The 20,585-nt window shown below is 43.3% G+C and overlaps 1 protein-coding gene across 1 annotated transcript in view; it reads left to right on the top strand.

Moving 5' to 3' along the window:
- Positions 1–1,918: 1,918 nt before the first annotated feature.
- Positions 1,919–20,585, top strand: part of LOC112219307 (ras-related protein Rab-14) — a 52,387-nt gene continuing 33,720 nt past the window's right edge. Inside the window, exons 1-4 of the mRNA XM_042302343.1 lie at positions 1,919–2,154; positions 12,429–12,487; positions 13,593–13,646; positions 17,339–17,516. Of these exons, the coding sequence (XP_042158277.1) occupies positions 12,436–12,487; positions 13,593–13,646; positions 17,339–17,516 (284 nt within the window). The 5' untranslated portion in view covers positions 1,919–2,154; positions 12,429–12,435. The remainder of the gene's footprint in view (positions 2,155–12,428; positions 12,488–13,592; positions 13,647–17,338; positions 17,517–20,585) is intronic.

Raw genomic sequence — 20,585 nt, 5'->3', positions numbered from 1 at the left:
CAATATATGTATTTTTTTAAGTGTAGGTCTATAAATATGGAAGGCTGTTCCCGCCACTCCCCACAAAAAATCTGACTACAAGTTATGAGATACTAAATCAGAATTATGAGATAGTAAGTAATTATTATGAGATACTAAATCAGAATTATGAGGAGATAGTAAGTCATTATTATGAGCTAGTAGGTCATAATTATGCAATAGTAAGTCATAATAATAATAATAACAAGATACTAAGTCATTATTGTGAGATTGGTAGTAAGTCATGATTGTGATAGTATGCTCTACAGATGGTAAATATGGACTATCCAAATAAATAAATAAAGTGTGACCAAAGTGTTCTCCCTGACACTTTACAGCTGAGGAAAGGGGCAGGAGAAATGTAATCACTCATTTATATCGATGCAAGGACTCTCTTTTTGGGCCTTATTTATAATTATACAGATAACACAGACAGAACAGGTAGAGGGCAAAACACACAGATCCCCTACCAAATCAAACCCACCCCAACTCCCCCATACTCTAACAGAGTCCCACCCCAAAACCAAACTAAAAAAAAGCATGCATGATATACAGGTTTTAACCATGTTTTGAAGCTATACAGTGTTTGTTAAAAAATTACATGGAGTAAAACATGCATACATTTGAGTTCTGATGGGGTAAGACCTTTGCTCATAAGGCATTTAAAAGTTACATTCTTCAAGAATCAATGGCTACATATTAATACTTTTAAGGTAAAAAAAATATATGTACCAATTCAAAATTGCCCCTTTAATAATGGATTTAATTTAATGAATTAATTAAAGTATTCTGATGTCAACCAGATGCCATTAAACAGGTACCCACTCACATAAAAAACTCTCCAATCCATTATTATGGAAATATATCACCACAAACACTCTCTCTTTCTCTTTCTCTCTCTCTCCTCTCTCTCTCTCTCTCTCTCTCTCATACACAATGTGTGATTCATATGACCAGTCCACCTGGTCGTGCTGCTGCTCCAGTTTCAACTGTTCTGCCTGCAGCTACGGAACTCTGACCTGTTCACCGGACATGCTACCTTATTCCACAGTGCTGTTTTCTACTCTCCCTCTCTCTCTCCCTTTCTCTACCGCTCCTGCTGTCTCGACCTCTGAATGCTTGGCTATGAAAAGCCAACTGACATTTACTCCTGAGGTACTGACCTGTTGCACCCTCTAAAACCACTGTGATTATTATTTGACCCTACTGGTCATCTATGAACATTTCAACATATTGAAGAACAATCTGGCCTTAATGGCCATGTACTCTTATAACCTCTACCTGGCAAAACCAGAAGAGGACTGACCACCCCTCAGAGCCTGGTTCCTCTCTAGGTTTCTTCCTAGGTTCCTGCCTTTCTACAGAGTTGTTCCTAGCCACTGTGCTTCTACATCTGCATTGCTTGCTGTTTGGGGCTTTAGGCTGGGTTTCTGTATAAGCACTTTGTGACATCTGCTGATGTAAAAAGGGCTCTATAAATACATTTGATTTGATATGGCCAATATACCACCATTGGCTATATCCAGGCGCTCTGCATTGAGCTACGCATAAGAAATAGCCCTTAGCCATCATATATTATTAGCCTTATACCGCTTACGCCTCGATCCCACCGACAGTGCCAACAGTTTGGTACATTCATTACCAATGGAATGCTGTGTTTGCCTTGCAGCATTGGTTGCAGAGGCAGTTGCAATAGTTCTGTGTGGTGCACACGTTGGATTTATTGAAGGTATGCGTCAAACTTTACCCATAGACGGCTTCACATGGTAGCAGAAGGTGAATGGTGAACATATTCAGATGATGCTATGTACTATTTTGCGCGAAAACACTGTTAGTGTGATTGAGGCGTTATTGCTTAATAAGTATAAACCGGATGCAACCCGGATATAGACGGTCTATGAATTGGCGTATGGGAACGTGAGTAGATTACCTTGAAAACAACGGGCGGACATCTTGGACGCAGTATCCAGTTCTTATTATACCGCAGTGCCTTTGTCCAAGAAGCCCATATACAACAGAGGAAACCCTGTGCAGTGCAAGCAGCCATCTTGGATAGACAGCCAAGGCAGATACTTCAGGCAGGATAACCTACAGATCCCTTCTGAGCAGCTCAAGACATAAAACCGACAATTCCCGGTGAGAACAAAAACACGATATAGACGTGCTCGTATCCACATACAACACATTTATAAAACTGTAAACATGTTGTCTTACATAGTAAACTAACAACTAGCTAACGTGCTACGCTAATTTGCTAACATTGCAGCTAGCTGTCAAGCCTAGTTAACGTTTCCAGTCAACGAGTTTCATAAATTGGCAACGTTTACTAGAAGGGTGACTACTAGCTATCTAACGAGATGTATTTTGCTTTGTATATATTTGTTTTTACCATTCTTCAGTTCCCGTGGTTTTGGCTAGCCATGGTGGTTTTCGGTCTATCTGTATTTCGGGAACAGGCTGTTGAATTTCGGTAACTATCTAGTATAAGTAGCTAGCTAGCTGACCGGAAGAGTAAGTTGGCTAATGTTCGGTACCTATCACAATTGTTGGCGCAACATTTCACTTAAGGTAGCTAGTTTATGTTAGAGTTATCATGGTAACGTTACTGTCTTTTTGACCGACATAGTTATCTAGCTACCTATTTGTAGAGCCAATAAATGATGACACGCATTATGATTAGCTTGTTTCTAGCTGGCTAGTTAGCTTGTTAGTTAGCAGGTCAGGGACGATAGCTAACGACGTACGAGACTAGGCCCAATGTTATGGTCATAGCTAGAAATGTAGCTACTCCAATTAGCTACCCACCTCTCTCCAAGCTCCTTTGCCTGAATTAGCTAGATATACATTTCTCTTAGCGTCCAATCATCTACAATAAATAGATGTTAGCTAGCCAGCTATCTCAACAGACACCAACTGACGTTGCCACGGTTTGTGTTAACATCAGTTAGCCCGACAGCTAGGTAGCCACCCATGGCCAGCTGATGGATGGTGCTGCTTTATGGTGCTGAATCCTTAGCCAAATTAGTTTGTCAATCTTTTCCATTTCATGTAGCTAGCTATAATCAGACGTGTAGCTACTTGAAATGTCAAAGATCAGTCACAAGCCAACTGTATTGTTCTGCGATATTGTGTCATTCATCGAAGTACATCATTATTAACTTACTGAACAAAAATATGAAGGCAACAATTTCAAAGATTGTACTGAGTTACAGTTCATATAAGGAAATAAATTCAATAGGCCCTACTCTATGGGTTTCACATGACTGGGCAGGGGCGCAGCCATGGGTGGGCCTAGAATGGTGTAGGCCTACCCACTGGGGAGTCAGCCCCCCCCCACACACACACACACACCACACACACACACACACACACACAAAAGGGCTTTATTACAGACAGAAATACTCTTCAGCACCTCCCTGGGCTGGTGTGGTTACATGTGGTCTGTGGTTGTGAGACCCGTTGGATGTAATTTTATTTATGTTTTATTGAACCTTTTATTTATTTAACTAGGCAAGTCGGTTAAGAACAAATACTTTTTTACAATGATGGCCCAACCCGGAAGACGCTGAGCCAATTGTGCGCCGCCCTATGGGGATCCCACTCACGGCCGAACGTGATACTGCCTGGATTCAAACCAGGGACTGTAAGTGAAGCCTCTTACACTGAGATTCAATGCCTTAGACCGCTGCGCCACTCGGGAGTACTGCCAAATTCTCTAAAACTATGTTGGAGGCGGCGTATGGTAGTGAAGTTTACATTCTCTGACAACACCTCTGTTGGACATTCCTGCATTCAGCATGCCAATTGCACACTCCCTCAAAACTTGACATTTGTGTCGTTGTGTGACACAACTACACATTTTAGTGGCCTTTTATAGTCCCCAGCACAAGGTGCACATGTGTAATGATCATGCTGTTTAATCAGCTACTTGATATGCCACACCAGTCAGATAGGTGGATTATCTTGGCAAAGGAGAAATGCTCACTAACAAGGATCTAAAAAGATTGGTGCACTTTTTTTTGTGTGTGTGTATGGAACATTTCTGGGATCCTTTATTTCAACTCATTAAAATGGGACCAACACTTTACATGTTGCATTTATATATTTGTTCAGTAGCTCAGCCAGCTATCCAGTAATCACACAGATGACTAGGGACCTCACGATACAATATTATCACGATACTTAGGTACCGATATTATATTTATTCCGATTCTATATTGTGATTTTATTGAGATTCGATGTTCCAAACATATTGCTCACCATAAGTCTTCTGCAGAGGGACAAGGGAGAGCCATGAGTAAAACAAGTTGGCTTCCTTTTTAGAAAGATGGAGAACAAGCTATGAGGGAAAAACTACTGGAGTTTTGGTGCAGGTACAGCCATCTAACGCAAACATAATATTGTCAAAACAATAATATTCCGACATATAATCCCCCCCCCACACACATACACCATGCATCCTTATCTAGCCTCGTCTCAGCCAGCTCATAATCACATAAATATTTATTTGTTATGATACAAATTAGGTTGGAATATGAATGTATTCATGTAGAAGTGTCACCATATGACAGATACTCATCTGTGTGACATGAGCAGAGGCATTTGGTATTTTCTTGGCCTTGAATTTTATTTATATTAAGTCCCTTATTACAATTGCACATCACACAGTAAATGAAAAGAAATGCACTGTATGTGCGTTGATTAAAACCACGTTATGCAAGTGTTTTGTTCATTCCATCTCTGCATTTGGTTCTGATCACAACCCAAAGGCATGTGCAATTTACTACAGGATTTGGATGTTGTGTGACTGCATAACAATATGGCAATGAGTCAGAGAAGAGAGCAAACAGCCCATATATGTGTGTGACAATGATTTTTATATTTGTTCAACAACAGGAAATGGATGTGATTAAAAAGAAAGAGGTGACCGCTCTCTGTTTTATGAATCGGTGTGAGTGGATGGATAAGCATTGAGACTGCAGTTTGGTCACATGCTGCTCTCAATCGCCCTCTCCTTGGATGGATACTCCACCTGGGCTTCACTCAGGAAAAGGGGAGTTTTCCCCCATTTACCCAAAGAAGGAATGGGCCTAGCGTTAGTGTCCAGAATATATGTGTTTGTGTGTGTACGGCTCTTGTAGTCGTATAGTTGCCGCCTTATGGAGAAACTCTCACATATGAGCCTGGTGGCACCACAAGAGGGTCATGTGAGGGGTGGCAGTCAGGTTAGCAGCAAGGCAAGCAAGTAGTCAGGACCTCACACACCACTGACACAGTTAACTCCAGGGGAAAATAGTTTTACCACCAGTTTAAATTGGTTCCTTAGAAAAGCAGTCAGGTGTTGGTAGACCACTTCACGGTCAGTGTATCAAATCCCTCACCAGAGCTTATCCCACACCCTAAGTACATGATTTCCCCTACCTCATCAATTGCCTTTGTCCTTGTTTACCCCACAGCTTCTCTTCTGAACTCTCTGCACTATTGTTTTTCAAGCAGCTAGAGCTGCAAAGGGGAGTGTTTTGCTGCAGGGGTGTGTGGCCCCCAAGGGTCTCTGACCAACCACGTACTGAGAGGAAAAGGGTTAGATGACACCTTAACCTGGAATTACCCCACTCAGCCAATTAGCACGCATCCACTCACTTCTGTTCTGGATGACACTGCTCTCTCTTCCCTGTGTAGTTTACTCAATCTGCCTCTGCATATCACAATGAGAGCATCCCTTTTCTTCATCCTGCTCCCCAGTCTTCTTTTCACTTTCTACTTCTGTCTTTCACCTTCTCCCATCTTCTCTCAATTCACCCTAGCTCAAAACAGAAGCATTTGTCATAGTGCTAAATTGTTTAGCAGGAAAACTTGGTCGTTGAACAGCAGGCCATAGCACAGCTCTTTTTCTGGTTGGCACCAGGCTCTGTTGCATAGCGATTTGAATCTACAAACCTGCTTTAACTGCAATGCCGTTATATCTACTGTGTACTTAACCACAGGCTAAAGAGGAATTTCCCGGATAGAGGGAAACAAAATGGGACACTGGGATTACCATGATAATAGATGACTTAGTCACTGGTATTCACAGGTTGTACTTTATAGGCTACTATCCAGGGTGGTTGAATTTGAATTCGACTTGCATTACAGATGTCAGCTCTCAAACTCCAGTGTTAGACCCCCCCAAAAAAAAATATATATATTGGTCGACCGAGACGTGTATTTTCCATATTTAGACACACCCTATGTTTGAATCATATCAACTATATAAGCTTGTCTGATGCCAAAAGCACTGTGATTAAAAATTAATACACAGATTACTGAAGAGGGTGTCGGAGATCAATATAGCCTAACCAGAAAAAAAGTTATACCATTCTTGGCGATTGGGAAACAAGCAAACCCATTAAACTAAAGCCGTTATAATGGTTTCGATGTTATGGTCTTCAATGGTAAAAATCCCTAACACATTGTATAGTGTTTTCCAATGGGGTTGGGTGTAATGGTAAATGTCACTAATCACACTACATGTTTTCTAAGAATTTGATTGAAAAATACAATTGTATTTTTTTAGGGTTGTCACAGCATTTTAGTCACTAGCTGATTTCTCCATCAAAGTTTGGGCTTGTAAGAAAAGTCTTCATATGAGAATTGCACCATACAGATAGCCCTCTGAGAGCTGCCATTTTTGACTATTCAAGGTCGAGTTGGGTTGAAGGACAAGCTGAATTGCTTTCATGGAGGACTGGCTCGACCACACAATGCATTTTCACCATGAGCAAAAGCTTTTTACCCAAAGTTGCAAAGAAAATGTTATCCATTTACCCCCCCTAGAGTCGACGTCCGTACCCCCGTCGAAATCTAATTATCATAATATAAAAAATCCCCATCAAAATCTGTTAGTTTTAAGTTAGAGACATAAAAAATTTTTTTTGCATGGGCTGCGTCTCAATCCGCCGATGTCGCCCTTCCACACCTGAGGTGAAAGGTGGTAGAGCTAGAGCAGTGTCAGACCATGAGACATCCTGAAAATCGGTCTTCTCACAACAATGTCTGTAACGCCAGACCGGTTTGGCCATAGTAACTTTTATAACCCCTCTATGGAAAGGTGAGTCTCCTTCTTGTGCTTTTTGAGGTGGACTGACTCCTCTGTAAACTACTGTCATACCCCTTTTACTCTGACTATCTGTGAGTCCTCAGAGCAGTTTGTTGCTTGATGAGGCAGAGTGGGAGCCCCCATGGCTAGGAAACACTCCATTGAACATGGCGCATAATGATAATGAACAACCCCAACATAAACACCTATTTGGTGCTATGCAGTTCTAGCTTTCATTGAGTGAGATTAGGCTACATCTCCAGAGAAGTTCTCTATCTTTGTCATGATGGAAAAACAAGGGGGTAAGCGGTTTTTAAAATTGATTTAACCTCACAAATTTGACATTCATTTCGTAGATGAATAATAACCAATTAACTAACCATTTTACTGATTTGACTGCTGACCTAGAGATTGTAATTAGGGGTGTGAATGTTTAAACTTTTAAGCAAAATCTGTGATCCTTAACATTAAGAAATATCACTAATGGAAAAATGTTTTTCCCCCCTTAAAATTTTAAATCACATTGCAGCTTGCTCGCCTGCTCTCTCATCGCTAAACACACTCGCATCGTTAGTCTTCGGTCTGTTGCGTGTACAATATATTAGCCTATTCTTTGATGATAGGCCCTGCTTTACTGAAGTTGTGAGACATTGCCTGGTGGCTGACCTGCCTATACTGTGCCTCTCCCCGCTCGCTCTCTGTCCCTTGCTAGCTCGCTATGAAAGATGCAAGTGTTTGTTCTCGGAAGTACGGTCTCAACGTAGACTTTGATCTGAAGCCATTCTTGTGTCTACGTAGCCAAATTGTATCTATGATCATATGCTATCCATTCATGTTTATCTGAGAATTAACCAATGATGTCAGGGCACACCCGGCCATGATTACAGACACCTGTGCGTCATTTGACACTATATAAACTAGTGACCCGCAGTGTTTGTCATTATACCCTGATGAAGACGGCTTGTCTGTCCAAACGTTGGTAATTAAATGATTGTATCTGAACTCCTAGAGTGGACGGCTCTCCGTTCTCGAAAGTACGGTGGCTAATAAGTCTCCTTTGTTCCAAAATACTGAATCTTTAGGAGTCGATTCCGAGCAGAAGATTTTTTGTTTCTACTGAATGTCTTGGTATGTCACGGTATTTAACTAACTTTGAGGTAATTTTTAGGAGAGGGATGTCTGTGTGCAGGCAGAAAGTCTATGCACAGACAGTTTGAGATTATTTGATTGACAATTCTGGTTGCCTAGTGATGGACGTTTGTCGTGCTTCAGAAGCGGTATTCCTTTACAGACAAACAAAAAATAATGGCTGTTTTTTAAACCAGTGTTTGGAACCAAAATTGAGGATCAGAACTGGGAACGAAAGTGATCTATACTGTTCTGTAACAGAACCGTCATTTTAAAAGCATGGGAACAGGTTAATAACACTTTTTAAAAAACATTTTATTTTTTATTTTAGGCCACCAAAAACACAGCAAAGCCCCTATGCAATGCCTTCACTCTGTCACTCAAACTTATTCCAGTGTCTGCCTGCTAGCTGAAAATCTTTGCCAGTGCGTGTAGGCTTCAAACTCCTCCGAAACTTAGGCTACTGGAGTCTATTGACATTACAAGCGTGATTCAGAAATTAGGAATAGAGATTTTTTATTAGAGAACAATGGAATAACTTGTTCAATGCTAATTAAGGAAACTATAGTTATCATGTTTCAAATTGGATTTATTAACTACAAAAAGGTAAGACGTGTTTATTTTCATTCTGGTTACGCTCTGCACACTCAAGCTTGTTAGCTAGCTAGCTCTGGTTGGAAGTTCAAAGATATTCAAGTTCTTCCATAGAAGCCGCTCCTTCGTAGGTATAATTCTGTGGGTCTAATTCAGATTATTTTTATTTATCTGTTATTTTACCAGGTAAATTGACTGAGAACGCGTTCTCATTTGCAGCAACGACCTGGGGAATAGTTACAGGGGAGAGGAGGGTGATTAATGAGCCAATTGTAAACTGGGGATTATTAGGTGACCGTGATGGTTTGAGGGCCAGATTGGGAATTTAGCCAGGACACCGGGGTTAACGCCCCTACTCTTACGATAAGTGCCATGGGATCTTTAATGACCTCAGAGAGTCAGGACACCCGTTTAACGTCCCATCCGAAAGACGGCACCCTACACAGGGCAGTGTCCCCAATCACTGTCCTGGGGAATTGGGATATTCTTTTAGACCAGAGGAAAGAGTGCCTCCTACTGGCCCTCCAACACCACTTCCATAATGCATGTCATAACAAGATGCCCAGCACTTCAAGCAAAGCTTCCTCCTCGGCTCCTCCACCCTCTCGCGCTCTCCCCGATCGCAGAATTTCAAGGAACAAAATAAATTGTTTCTGTTAAGAATGAAACTAATAGAAAACAATTTCGCTTCCAACTCCTGGTTTAAATGTTAAGCAAAATTGTCCGTTTGTCATATCCCTAATTGTAATGGAAAACTACAGATTGTAGGTTCATCATGGGATGGTAATAACGAGGAGTCTGGCTCTGCTGCATCTCATCTTGTTACAGTCCATAGTTCTGTTGTAAATAGGATTAAGGCTTCTTGAAATAACTCCCCGGACAGGCCATCTCCGTGTGTGCGTGCATGTGTGATCTATGATGAGCCCCAGCCTGAGAGTACTTGTTTGGCCTCGCTTCCTCATCTAGGCTTAGGCCATTGTCTAGTCCTTTTACACAACCTGCCCACAAAGTACGTCCCGACTCCAAATGATATTTTCGTTCTCCTGAAGTGTACACTTGTTCACTACTTCCATCAAATCTAAAATAATTAGATTGGTGAAGGCATGGGCTAGAGGGAGTTTCCACCATTTTTTTTTATTCCAGTCATTTCCTTTCAAATCAATGAAGGGCAGTGAGCAAGTGCACACTTTGGGAGGAACAAGAGATGGCCTAATTGGGACGAAGCCGGTGTCAGTTGTCTGAAGCTTGATGACTTCATGCTGATTTGATGGACAGACATTGGTTTGGTTAGGCCATGTAGATTCATTTCATATAGATATTGGAGTTAAAGATACTGACTGTGTTGACTTTGTGGTCAGATACATTGCTATCTGATGGTTTCATCTCCAGCTGTGTTGAATCTAGTCTCAAACCAGACCCTAGGCACAACAGTGACTACCGGCTGGTTTCAATGATGGACTCTTTTGGCATAGAGCAACTACATTACTGCCGATGTCACTACCTTATCCGTTTGAATAAAATACCAAATAATCTAGCAAAAGGGAGATTAGAGGTTACTTTTAATGAGTACATTTCACAATTGGCTAGTTTGCCTCAACTACTACCTTTTACTAAAACCTCTAAAGGTTTAGCTTGTAAACTTTTGGTTTCGGATCGCAGCGTTCTAGCATGTCTGCCTTGTGATTTGTTGGGAGAGTTGTCTCTGAAGAGCACCCACCCCTGAAAAATATTTTTCCTTTATCGAAGTTGCCAGAGGAGTCCATCATTGAAACCAGACCCTAGTTACTGTTGCCTAGGGTGGGGTTTTTGAGACGAGGTTGAATCCTACCCATATGTTTGAGAGATCAGTGCTGCTGGGCCTGCCTTCTAACTGAGAAATCACATGATGGGAATCTTGAGAAATCAGGAATGATTCATACTACCTAGAATTCTGTTTATTTCTCAGACAGCAAACCAGCTGCTCTGTCTGTATAGTACATTCTGAGACATGGTGACAATACTGACCATATTGATAAATCCATAGGCCTAATGTTGCAGTAGAGAAAGTTCCTTCAGAAAGTATTCACACCTGACTTTTTCCACAATTTGTTGTTACATCTTGAATTTAAAATGATTACATTTAGATTTTTTTGTCACTGGCCTACACACAGTACCCCATAATGTCAGAGGAGTTGTTTCTCAATTTTATTTTTTATTAGTTAAAAATGAAACGCTGAAATATCTTGAGTCAATAAGTATTCAACCCCTTTGTTATTGGCAAGCCAAAATAAGGTCAGGAGTAAACATTTGCTTAAGTCACATAAGTAGCATGAACTCACTCTGCGTGTAATAATAGTGTTGAACGTTATTTGTAAAAGTCTGGCTCATCTCTGTACCCCACACATACAAATATCTGTAAGGTCCTTCAGTTGAGCAGTGAATTCCCAACACAGATTCAACCACAAAGACCAGAGGTTTACCAATGCCTCGCAAAGGACACCTATTGGTAGATGGGTAAAATAAAAAATGATGTATCTATTCACCCAGTCACTGCAAAGATACAGGCGTCCTTCCTAACTCAGTTACTGGAGAGGAAGGAAACCGCTCAGAGATTTCGCCATGAGGTCGATGGTGACTTTAAAACAGTCTCCCCCGTCAACCCATTAAACTCTGAGTATGGATCAACAACATTGTAGTTACTCCACATTACTAACCTAATTAACAAAGTGAAAGCCTTTACAGAATACAAAGATATTCCAAAACATGCATCCTGTTTGCATTAAAGTAATACTGCAAAAAAGGTAGGAAAGCAATTAACTTTTTGTCCTGAATATAAAGTGTTATGTTTGGGGCAAATCCAACACAGTTTTTCAGGATAAAAAAGAAACGGAATGGAGCTAAGCACAGGCAAAATCCTAGAGGAAAACCTGGTTGAGTCTGCTTTCCACCAGACACTAGAATATTAATTCACCTTTCAGCAGCACAATAACCTAAAACACAAGACCAAATCAACACTGGAGTTGCTTACCAAGAAGACGGTGAATGTTCCTGAGTGGCCGAGTTACAGTTTTGAATTAAATCTACTTGAAAATCTATGGCAAGATCTGAAAATGGTTGTCTAGCAATGATCAACAACTAATTTGACAAAGCTTGAAGAATTTTGAAAGGAATAATGGGCAAATGTTCCACAATCCAGGTGTGGAAAGCTCTTAGACTTACCCAGAAAGACTCACAGCTGTAATCGCTGCCAAAGAGGCTTATACAAAGTATTGATCCCTTGGGGTGTGAATACGTAGGTAAATGAGATTTCTGTATTTAATTTTCAATACATTTGTAAACATGTTTTCACTGTCATTATGGAGTTTCTGTGTGTAGATGGGTGAGAAATCAATTGAAATCATGCTGTAACTCAATGTGGAAAAAGTCTAGGGGTATGAATACTTTCTGAAGGCACTGTAATTGTGTGGTCAGCCCAAGCACTGTACAATTAAATGGGATTGTGAGTGATGTCGACAGACAAAATGTATTGATAATGTGTGGTTTCTGCATGATACAAGATAGAATTGATTCATAGACCCACAAACACACAAACATTGTCTCTGAATCCTATAAGCATTCTCTCTCTCTCTTTCAGAGCCACAATGGCCACCGCACCGTACAACTACTCCTACATTTTCAAATACATCATCATCGGTAAGTGTGCTGAGGGAGTGGCGTGGAGACCTGTATTTGTATACTACTGTGCTGTATGTGGGTCGCCCAGTGGCTGCAGTTAGTACACAACTCAGCGAGACGCTACTGCTGCTCTCCCTACACAAGCCCTGGAAGAGTTCCCATCAGGAGACTAGAGACTAAAACCCCAGGCCCTACCCATGACCTCTATCACAGCAGCTTATTTGTATGTAGTATGAGGTTACCACCTAAAGTGACTTGAAACATTTTCATCAATAATTTTTTCCCCAGGAAGCTAGCCTAAGCCAAGCTAAATTGTTTGTTATAATGAACCAACAATGTACTAGAGCAGGCTATTAAATAAATTACACGAATACATTAATTATTGCTCTCCTTCTGTCTGGTCTATATTACTAACAGAAAAAAAGTGAGTAATGAGCATAAATAGCTTACATTTGTGGAGGTGGTCCACTTTTCCAAATAGTGTTTTCCCATCTGTTTGGGACCTTTTTAAAACAGGGCAGTTAAATCACTATCTCAACATCTCTCCAACTAGTTGTAGGTAGTTTACTGTGGTGCATTGAGGCCTTAAAAGCCCCACCTTAATGTCAACACATTTCCCTTCCTTGTCTGATTGTGGACCTGAGAACAGCCAAAAGGCTCTGTCATGTTCTTCTTTTGTTTGCTGTCTGTTATGCAGACATCAAACATGGTCATACAACACAAACACACACTTTACACACCACTTTAGCCCCATAGCTAGAGCAGACATTAGTGTATAGGCCTAAACAAACAAAAGGTGCTCTCCTCTCCCCCACTTGACTGGAGGTAACCATACCAGCCTTCCACTCAGTCAAAGCCCTGCAGGCCTATTCATACTGCCTCTTCAAGTGCTCTCGCATGTGTAGATAGAATCTGTTAATAATGTCTGAAGAGGAGAGGGAAGATGCTCTTTCTCTGCTACAACTAGGGCCCAGAGTCTTTCCTGGTCAGACCAAGTGGTCAGGGAAAACTCCTCCCTAGATATGACATGGGAAATAAGTTAAATCAACAAAAAAATGAGTCTCCATCTTGTATGTTATGTTGAGATTGAACATGGATCCTAACACCTCCTCTCTCTCCATAGGGGACATGGGGGTAGGGAAGTCGTGTTTGCTTCATCAGTTCACAGAGAAGAAATGTAAGTACATCCCAGCTCCCCACTGACTCCAGACAGACCCAACCCTCCGACTCCATCTACTCTAAATCCCCTCTGATGCCATCAGACTCACACTGACTAGACCGGGCACGAGTCTGCGTCTGTCATCGTGCGCATGTTGATTTTGTCCATCCACCACAGACATGATCAGGACACGCAGGTTGAAATAGCAACGCAAACTCTGAACCAACTATATAAATTAGAGGACAGGTCGAAACACAAACATTCATGGCCATTTAGCTAGCTAGCTTGCTGTTGCTAGCTAATTTGTCCTTCGACATTAACATTGGGTTGTTATTTGACCTGAAATGCACTTGTTTTTTTTCTTTCTGGATCTTTGTAGAATTTTGAGTCACACAAAATTGTGTGTTCTCTACTCCGATAATTAATCGGATGAATTCATTTGTTTCTAGCTAAACTCTCCTTCTGTGGACTTTATATGGTGGTTGGCAACCAACTTTTAAAGTCCATTACCACTACCAACTGGACTGGAGTCTGGACCTCAGTTCATCTTTCAATCACCCGCGTGGGTATATGCTCCTAAAAACCAATGAGGAGATGGGAGAGGCAGGACTTGCAGAGCGTCAAGTGTCAAATATAGAACCAAGTTCTATTTTAGCGCCTGGCTATGATTTTTTTTTTTTAATGGCAGTATTAGCAGCAGTATGTGCAGATGCTCTGCTCTTCATTGGTCTATCTCGCATCTCAATCTGCATGGCACAGTCTCGTCATACAAGTGGCCCATAGACGTGGCTCTAAATGAACAGGCTGCTGCTTTGTCAGTGCTGAATGTCAGGTTTGAAGGCTTCCTCCCTGCCACTGGGTAACATTGAAACGCAGGTGGTAAAAACCAACTGGCAGGCTGATCTGCCAGTCTGAAATTGATACCACCTGCCTTCTCTGTTGCCTCACAATGGAGGTGAAGTGTCTGTATACGATCGAGAGCACCTGATTTTTCTGTGTGGTTGGATGTGCCTGTCGTACTGTGTGTGTATATGGGTTCTGTTAATACTTTCAGTTGGTGCTAGCTGTGTCACAGGAAGGCTGTTCTGTATGGTAGTTTATAGCGAGAGGGAGATTGAGCAGGGGAATGAGGGAGTGTAGTTACAGTAAAGCTGGGTGTACACTACATGCTTTTGGCCCTGATTAAGCTGTCCCAGACAAGTTTTTGAGATCGGAGACGAAATCCCCATGTCGTTGCCTACTCAGGCCACGCGGCCGTCACCGGTGGTCGTTTAATGTGAGAGGGTTAGAGACACAATCTGAGGGCTACCAATGCCGTATTTGAGTAGTCCCAGACATGCCGATATATTCACATGCTTGATTTTATCAGCACAATCGGCAATGCTTTTTAAAATGTATTGTCACACATTGTGCAGTGAAATGTGTTCTTTTACAGGGTCAGCCATAGTAGTACGGCGCCCATGGAGCTAATTAGAGTTAAGTGCCTTGCTCAAAGGAACATCAACATACTCTTCACGTTGTCAGCTCGGGTATTCGAACCAGCGACCTTTCACTTACCACTAGGCTACCTGCCACCCTACCTTGTAGTGTGAGATGTGAACATTTGAGCGTGGTGACCAGCAAAAGCCAATGGGAGTTCGCCAGACGTTGTATCACATCACCCAGAATGTGACTACTAGTATGCATTTGTACTTGCCTTTAACCAAAGCCAGTGTCAAATCATTACACCTCTGTTCACAAGCAAATACGATATATTTTATACCTCTGTTCACAGGCTAAATATTTCAACTAGAGGTCAAACAATTACGATTTGCTGATACCGATTTAATTGGTCTGTTTAAAAATAAAAGATATATATTTGTAATAGGGACAATTACAACAATACTGAATGAACAATGAACACTTTATTTTACCTTTAAGCAAAATCAATTTAGTCTCAAATAAATAATGAAACATGTGCAACCTGGCCAAGATAAAGCAAAGCAGTTCAGCACAAACAACAACACCAGAGTTACACATGGAATAAACAAACACACAGTCAATAATACAATAGAAAAGTCTATATACAGTGTGATGTATATTGCCTTCTAACATGCATTTCTTTTAACTAAATATGCAGGTTTTAAAAAAAAATGTACTTCTGTGTATTGATTTTAAGGAAGGCATTGATGGTTATGGTTATGTACATTGGTGCAACGATTGTACTTTTTTGTGAATGTTCTTTTGTTAATTCATCACCCATTTGGCGAAGTTGAAGTAGGCTGTGATTCAATGATAAATTAACAGGCACTGCATTGATTATATGCAACGCAGGACAAGCTAGTTAACCTAGTAATATCATCAACCATCTGTAGTTAATGGATTGATTGTTTTTTTGTAAGATACGTTTAATGCTAGCTAGCAACTTACCTTGACTCCTTGCAGGCACAAGGTCCTTTTGATGCAGCACTCCCGTAACCGGTGGTCAGCCTGCCACGCAGTCTCCCCGTGGATTGCAATGTAATCGGCGTCCAAAAAGGCAGATTACAGATTGTTATAACTTGAAATCGGCCCTAATTAATCGGTCGACCTCTAATTTCAACTCTGTATGGCAAGCATGAATATCTGACAAAAAATGTTTGAGGCTGCTTTGAGTCACCTTTTGTGATTAGACTTAACGTACCTAGAACATCATTGTTTTGGCCGCGTGGTATGGAGAATCCTCACGACCAAGAGAAGAATCTTGTAGTGTGCCCCCCTGTCTGCTCCACATGGTGTAGTGTGCCCCCCTGTCTAATCACACTCGAGAGAGAGAGAGAGAGAAGGGAGGAGACGAGGCAGGCTGAGGAAGTGTTCTGTCTACTGAGTCAGTCTGATCTAATCACCAAATCAAATGTATTTATATAGCCCTTTGTACATCAGCTGATATCTCAAAGTGCTGTACAGAAACCCAGCCTAAAACCCCAAACAGCAAGCAATGCAGGTGTAGAAGCACGGTGGCTAGGAAAAACCTAGAAAGGCCAAAACCTAGGAAGAAACCTAGAGAGGAACCAGGCTATGTGGGGTGGCCAGTCCTCTTCTGGCTGTGCTGGGGTGGAGATTATAACAGAACATGGCCAAGATGTTCAAATGTTCATAAATGACCAGCATGGTCAAATAATAATAATCACAGGCAGAACAGTTGAAACTGGAGCAGCAGCACGGCCAGGTGGACTGGGGACAGCAAGGAGTCATGTCAGGTAGTCCTGAGGCATGGTCCTAGGGCTCAGGTCCTCCGAGAGAGAGAAAGAAACAGCGAAAGAGAGTATTAGAGAGAGCATACTTAAATTCACACAGGACACCGGATAGGACAGGAGAAGTACTCCAGATATAACAAACTGACCCTAGCCCCCCGACACATGAAAGCCATCCTCTCTTGGGGAATGCTGCTTTTTAGTTAGCTTTGCGACAGTATCAAAAAGGAATTTCAGATTGTTCACACTCCAGAGAGAAGGGAGGAGACGAGGCAGGCTGAGGAAGTGTTCTGTCTACTGAGTCAGTCTTGCATGATGGGAGATGTGGTTCTTTCCATTGAGGCTCCTCATGACTCTTGTTAATATGTGAGATTTAATTAATTCCACTGCCATCTTTGATTTAAATACATTTCTGTAGGATTTAAGGGAACCTCATTAGATTCCTCCTTGCCTAGCCAAACAACCAGTGCCTTTTCCCCATCTCTCTGTCTCCTCCAGTCATGGCGGACTGCCCCCATACGATCGGCGTGGAGTTTGGCACAAGGATAATCGAGGTGAGCGGCCAGAAGATCAAGCTGCAGATCTGGGACACGGCGGGCCAGGAGCGCTTCAGGGCCGTCACGCGTAGTTACTACAGGGGGGCCGCGGGCGCACTCATGGTCTATGACATCACCAGGTACACACACACACACACACACACACACACACTCATGGTCTACGACATCACCAGGTACACACACACACACACACTCATGGTCTACGACATCACCAGGTACACACACACACACACACACTCATGGTCTACGACATCACCAGGTACACACACACACACACACACTCATGGTCTACGACATCACCAGGTACACACACACACACACACACTCATGGTCTACGACATCACCAGGTACACACACACACACACACACTCATGGTCTACGACATCACCAGGTACACACACACACACACACACTCATGGTCTACGACATCACCAGGTACACACACACACACACACTCATGGTCTACGACATCACCAGGTACACACACACACACACACACTCATGGTCTACGACATCACCAGGTACACACACACACACACACTCATGGTCACCAGGACATCACCAGGTACACACACACACACACACACTCATGGTCTACGATATCACCAGGCACACACACACACACACACTCATGGTCTACGACATCACCAGGCGCACACACACACACACACTCATGGTCTACGACATCACCAGGCGCACACACACACACACACACACACACTCATGGTCTACGACATCACCAGGCGCACACACACACACACACACTCATGGTCTACGACATCACCAGGCGCACACACACACACACACACACACACTCATGGTCTACGACATCACCAGGCGCACACACACACTCATGGTCTACGACATCACCAGGCGCACACACACACACACACTCAAGGTCTACGACATCACCAGGCGCACACACACACACACACACACACACACACTCATGGTCTACGACATCACCAGGCGCACACACACACACACACACACACACACTCACTCATGGTCTACGACATCACCAGGCGCACACACACACACACACACTCATGGTCTACGACATCACCAGGCGCGCACACACACACACACACACACACACACACTCATGGTCTACGACATCACCAGGCGCGCACACACACACACACACACACACACACACACACACACACACACACACACACACACACACACACTCATGGTCTACGACATCACCAGGCGCACACACACACACACACACACACACACTCATGGTCTACGACATCACCAGGCGCACACACTCACACACACACACTCATGGTCTACGACATCACCAGGCGCACACACACACACACACACACTCATGGTCTACGACATCACCAGGCGCACACACACACACACACACACACACACACACTCATGGTCTACGACATCACCAGGCGCACACACACACACACACTCATGGTCTACGACATCACCAGGCGCACACACACACACACACACACACACACACTCACACACATCACACACACACACACACACACACACATCACCAGACATCACCACACACACACACACACACACACACACACACACACACACACACACACACACACACTCATGGTCTACGACATCACCAGGCACACACACACACACACACACTCATGGTCTACGACATCACCAGGCACACACACACACACACACACACTCATGGTCTACGACATCACCAGGCACACACACACACACACACACTCATGGTCTACGACATCACCAGGCGCACACACACACACACACACACACACACTCATGGTCTACGACATCACCAGGCGCGCACACACACACACACACACACACACTCATGGTCTACGACATCACCAGGCGCACACACACACACACACACACTCATGGTCTACGACATCACCAGGCGCACACACACACACACACACACACACTCATGGTCTACGACATCACCAGGCGCGCACACACACACACACACACACACACACTCATGGTCTACGACATCACCAGGCGCGCACACACACACACACACACACACACTCATGGTCTACGACATCACCAGGCGCGCACACACACACACACACACACACTCATGGTCTACGACATCACCAGGCGCACACACACACACACACTCATGGTCTACGACATCACCAGGCGCACACACACACACACACACACACACACACACTCATGGTCTACGACATCACCAGGCGCGCACACACACACACACACACATGGTCTACGACATCACCAGGCACACACACACACACACACACACACACACACACACACACACACACACACACTCATGGTCTACGACATCACCAGGTACACACACACACACACACACTCATGGTCTACGACGACATCACCAGGTACACACACACACACACACACTCATGGTCTACGACATCACCAGGTACACACACACACACACACACTCATGGTCTACGACATCACCAGGTACACACACACACACTCATGGTCTACGACATCACCAGGTACACACACACACACTCATGGTCTACGACATCACCAGGTACACACACACACACACACTCATGGTCTACGACATCACCAGGTACACACACACACTCATGGTCTACGACATCACCAGGTACACACACACACTCATGGTCTACGACATCACCAGGTACACACACACACACACACACACACACTCATGGTCTACGACATCACCAGGTACACACACACACTCATGGTCTACGACATCACCAGGTACACACACACACTCATGGTCTACGACATCACCAGGTACACACACACACTCATGGTCTACGACATCACCAGGTACACACACACACACATGGTCTACGACATCACCAGGTACAAACACACACACACACACTCATGGTCTACGACATCACCAGGTACACGCGCACACACACACACACACACTCATGGTCTACGACATCACCAGGTACACACACACACACACACACACACACTCATGGTGTACGACATCACCAGGTACACACACACACACACTCATGGTCTACGACATTTCCAGGTACACACACACACACACACTCATGGTCTACGACATCACCAGGTACACACACACACACACACTCATGGTCTACGACATCACCAGGTACACACACACACACACACACTCATGGTCTACGACATCACCAGGTACACACATACACACACACACACGGTCTACGACA

Source organism: Oncorhynchus tshawytscha, linkage group LG20 (assembly GCF_018296145.1).
Source record: "Oncorhynchus tshawytscha isolate Ot180627B linkage group LG20, Otsh_v2.0, whole genome shotgun sequence".
NCBI lineage: Eukaryota > Metazoa > Chordata > Actinopteri > Salmoniformes > Salmonidae > Oncorhynchus > Oncorhynchus tshawytscha.
The sequence above is the reverse complement of the archived record's forward strand: the minus strand, read 5'-3'. Positions and strand labels throughout refer to the sequence as shown.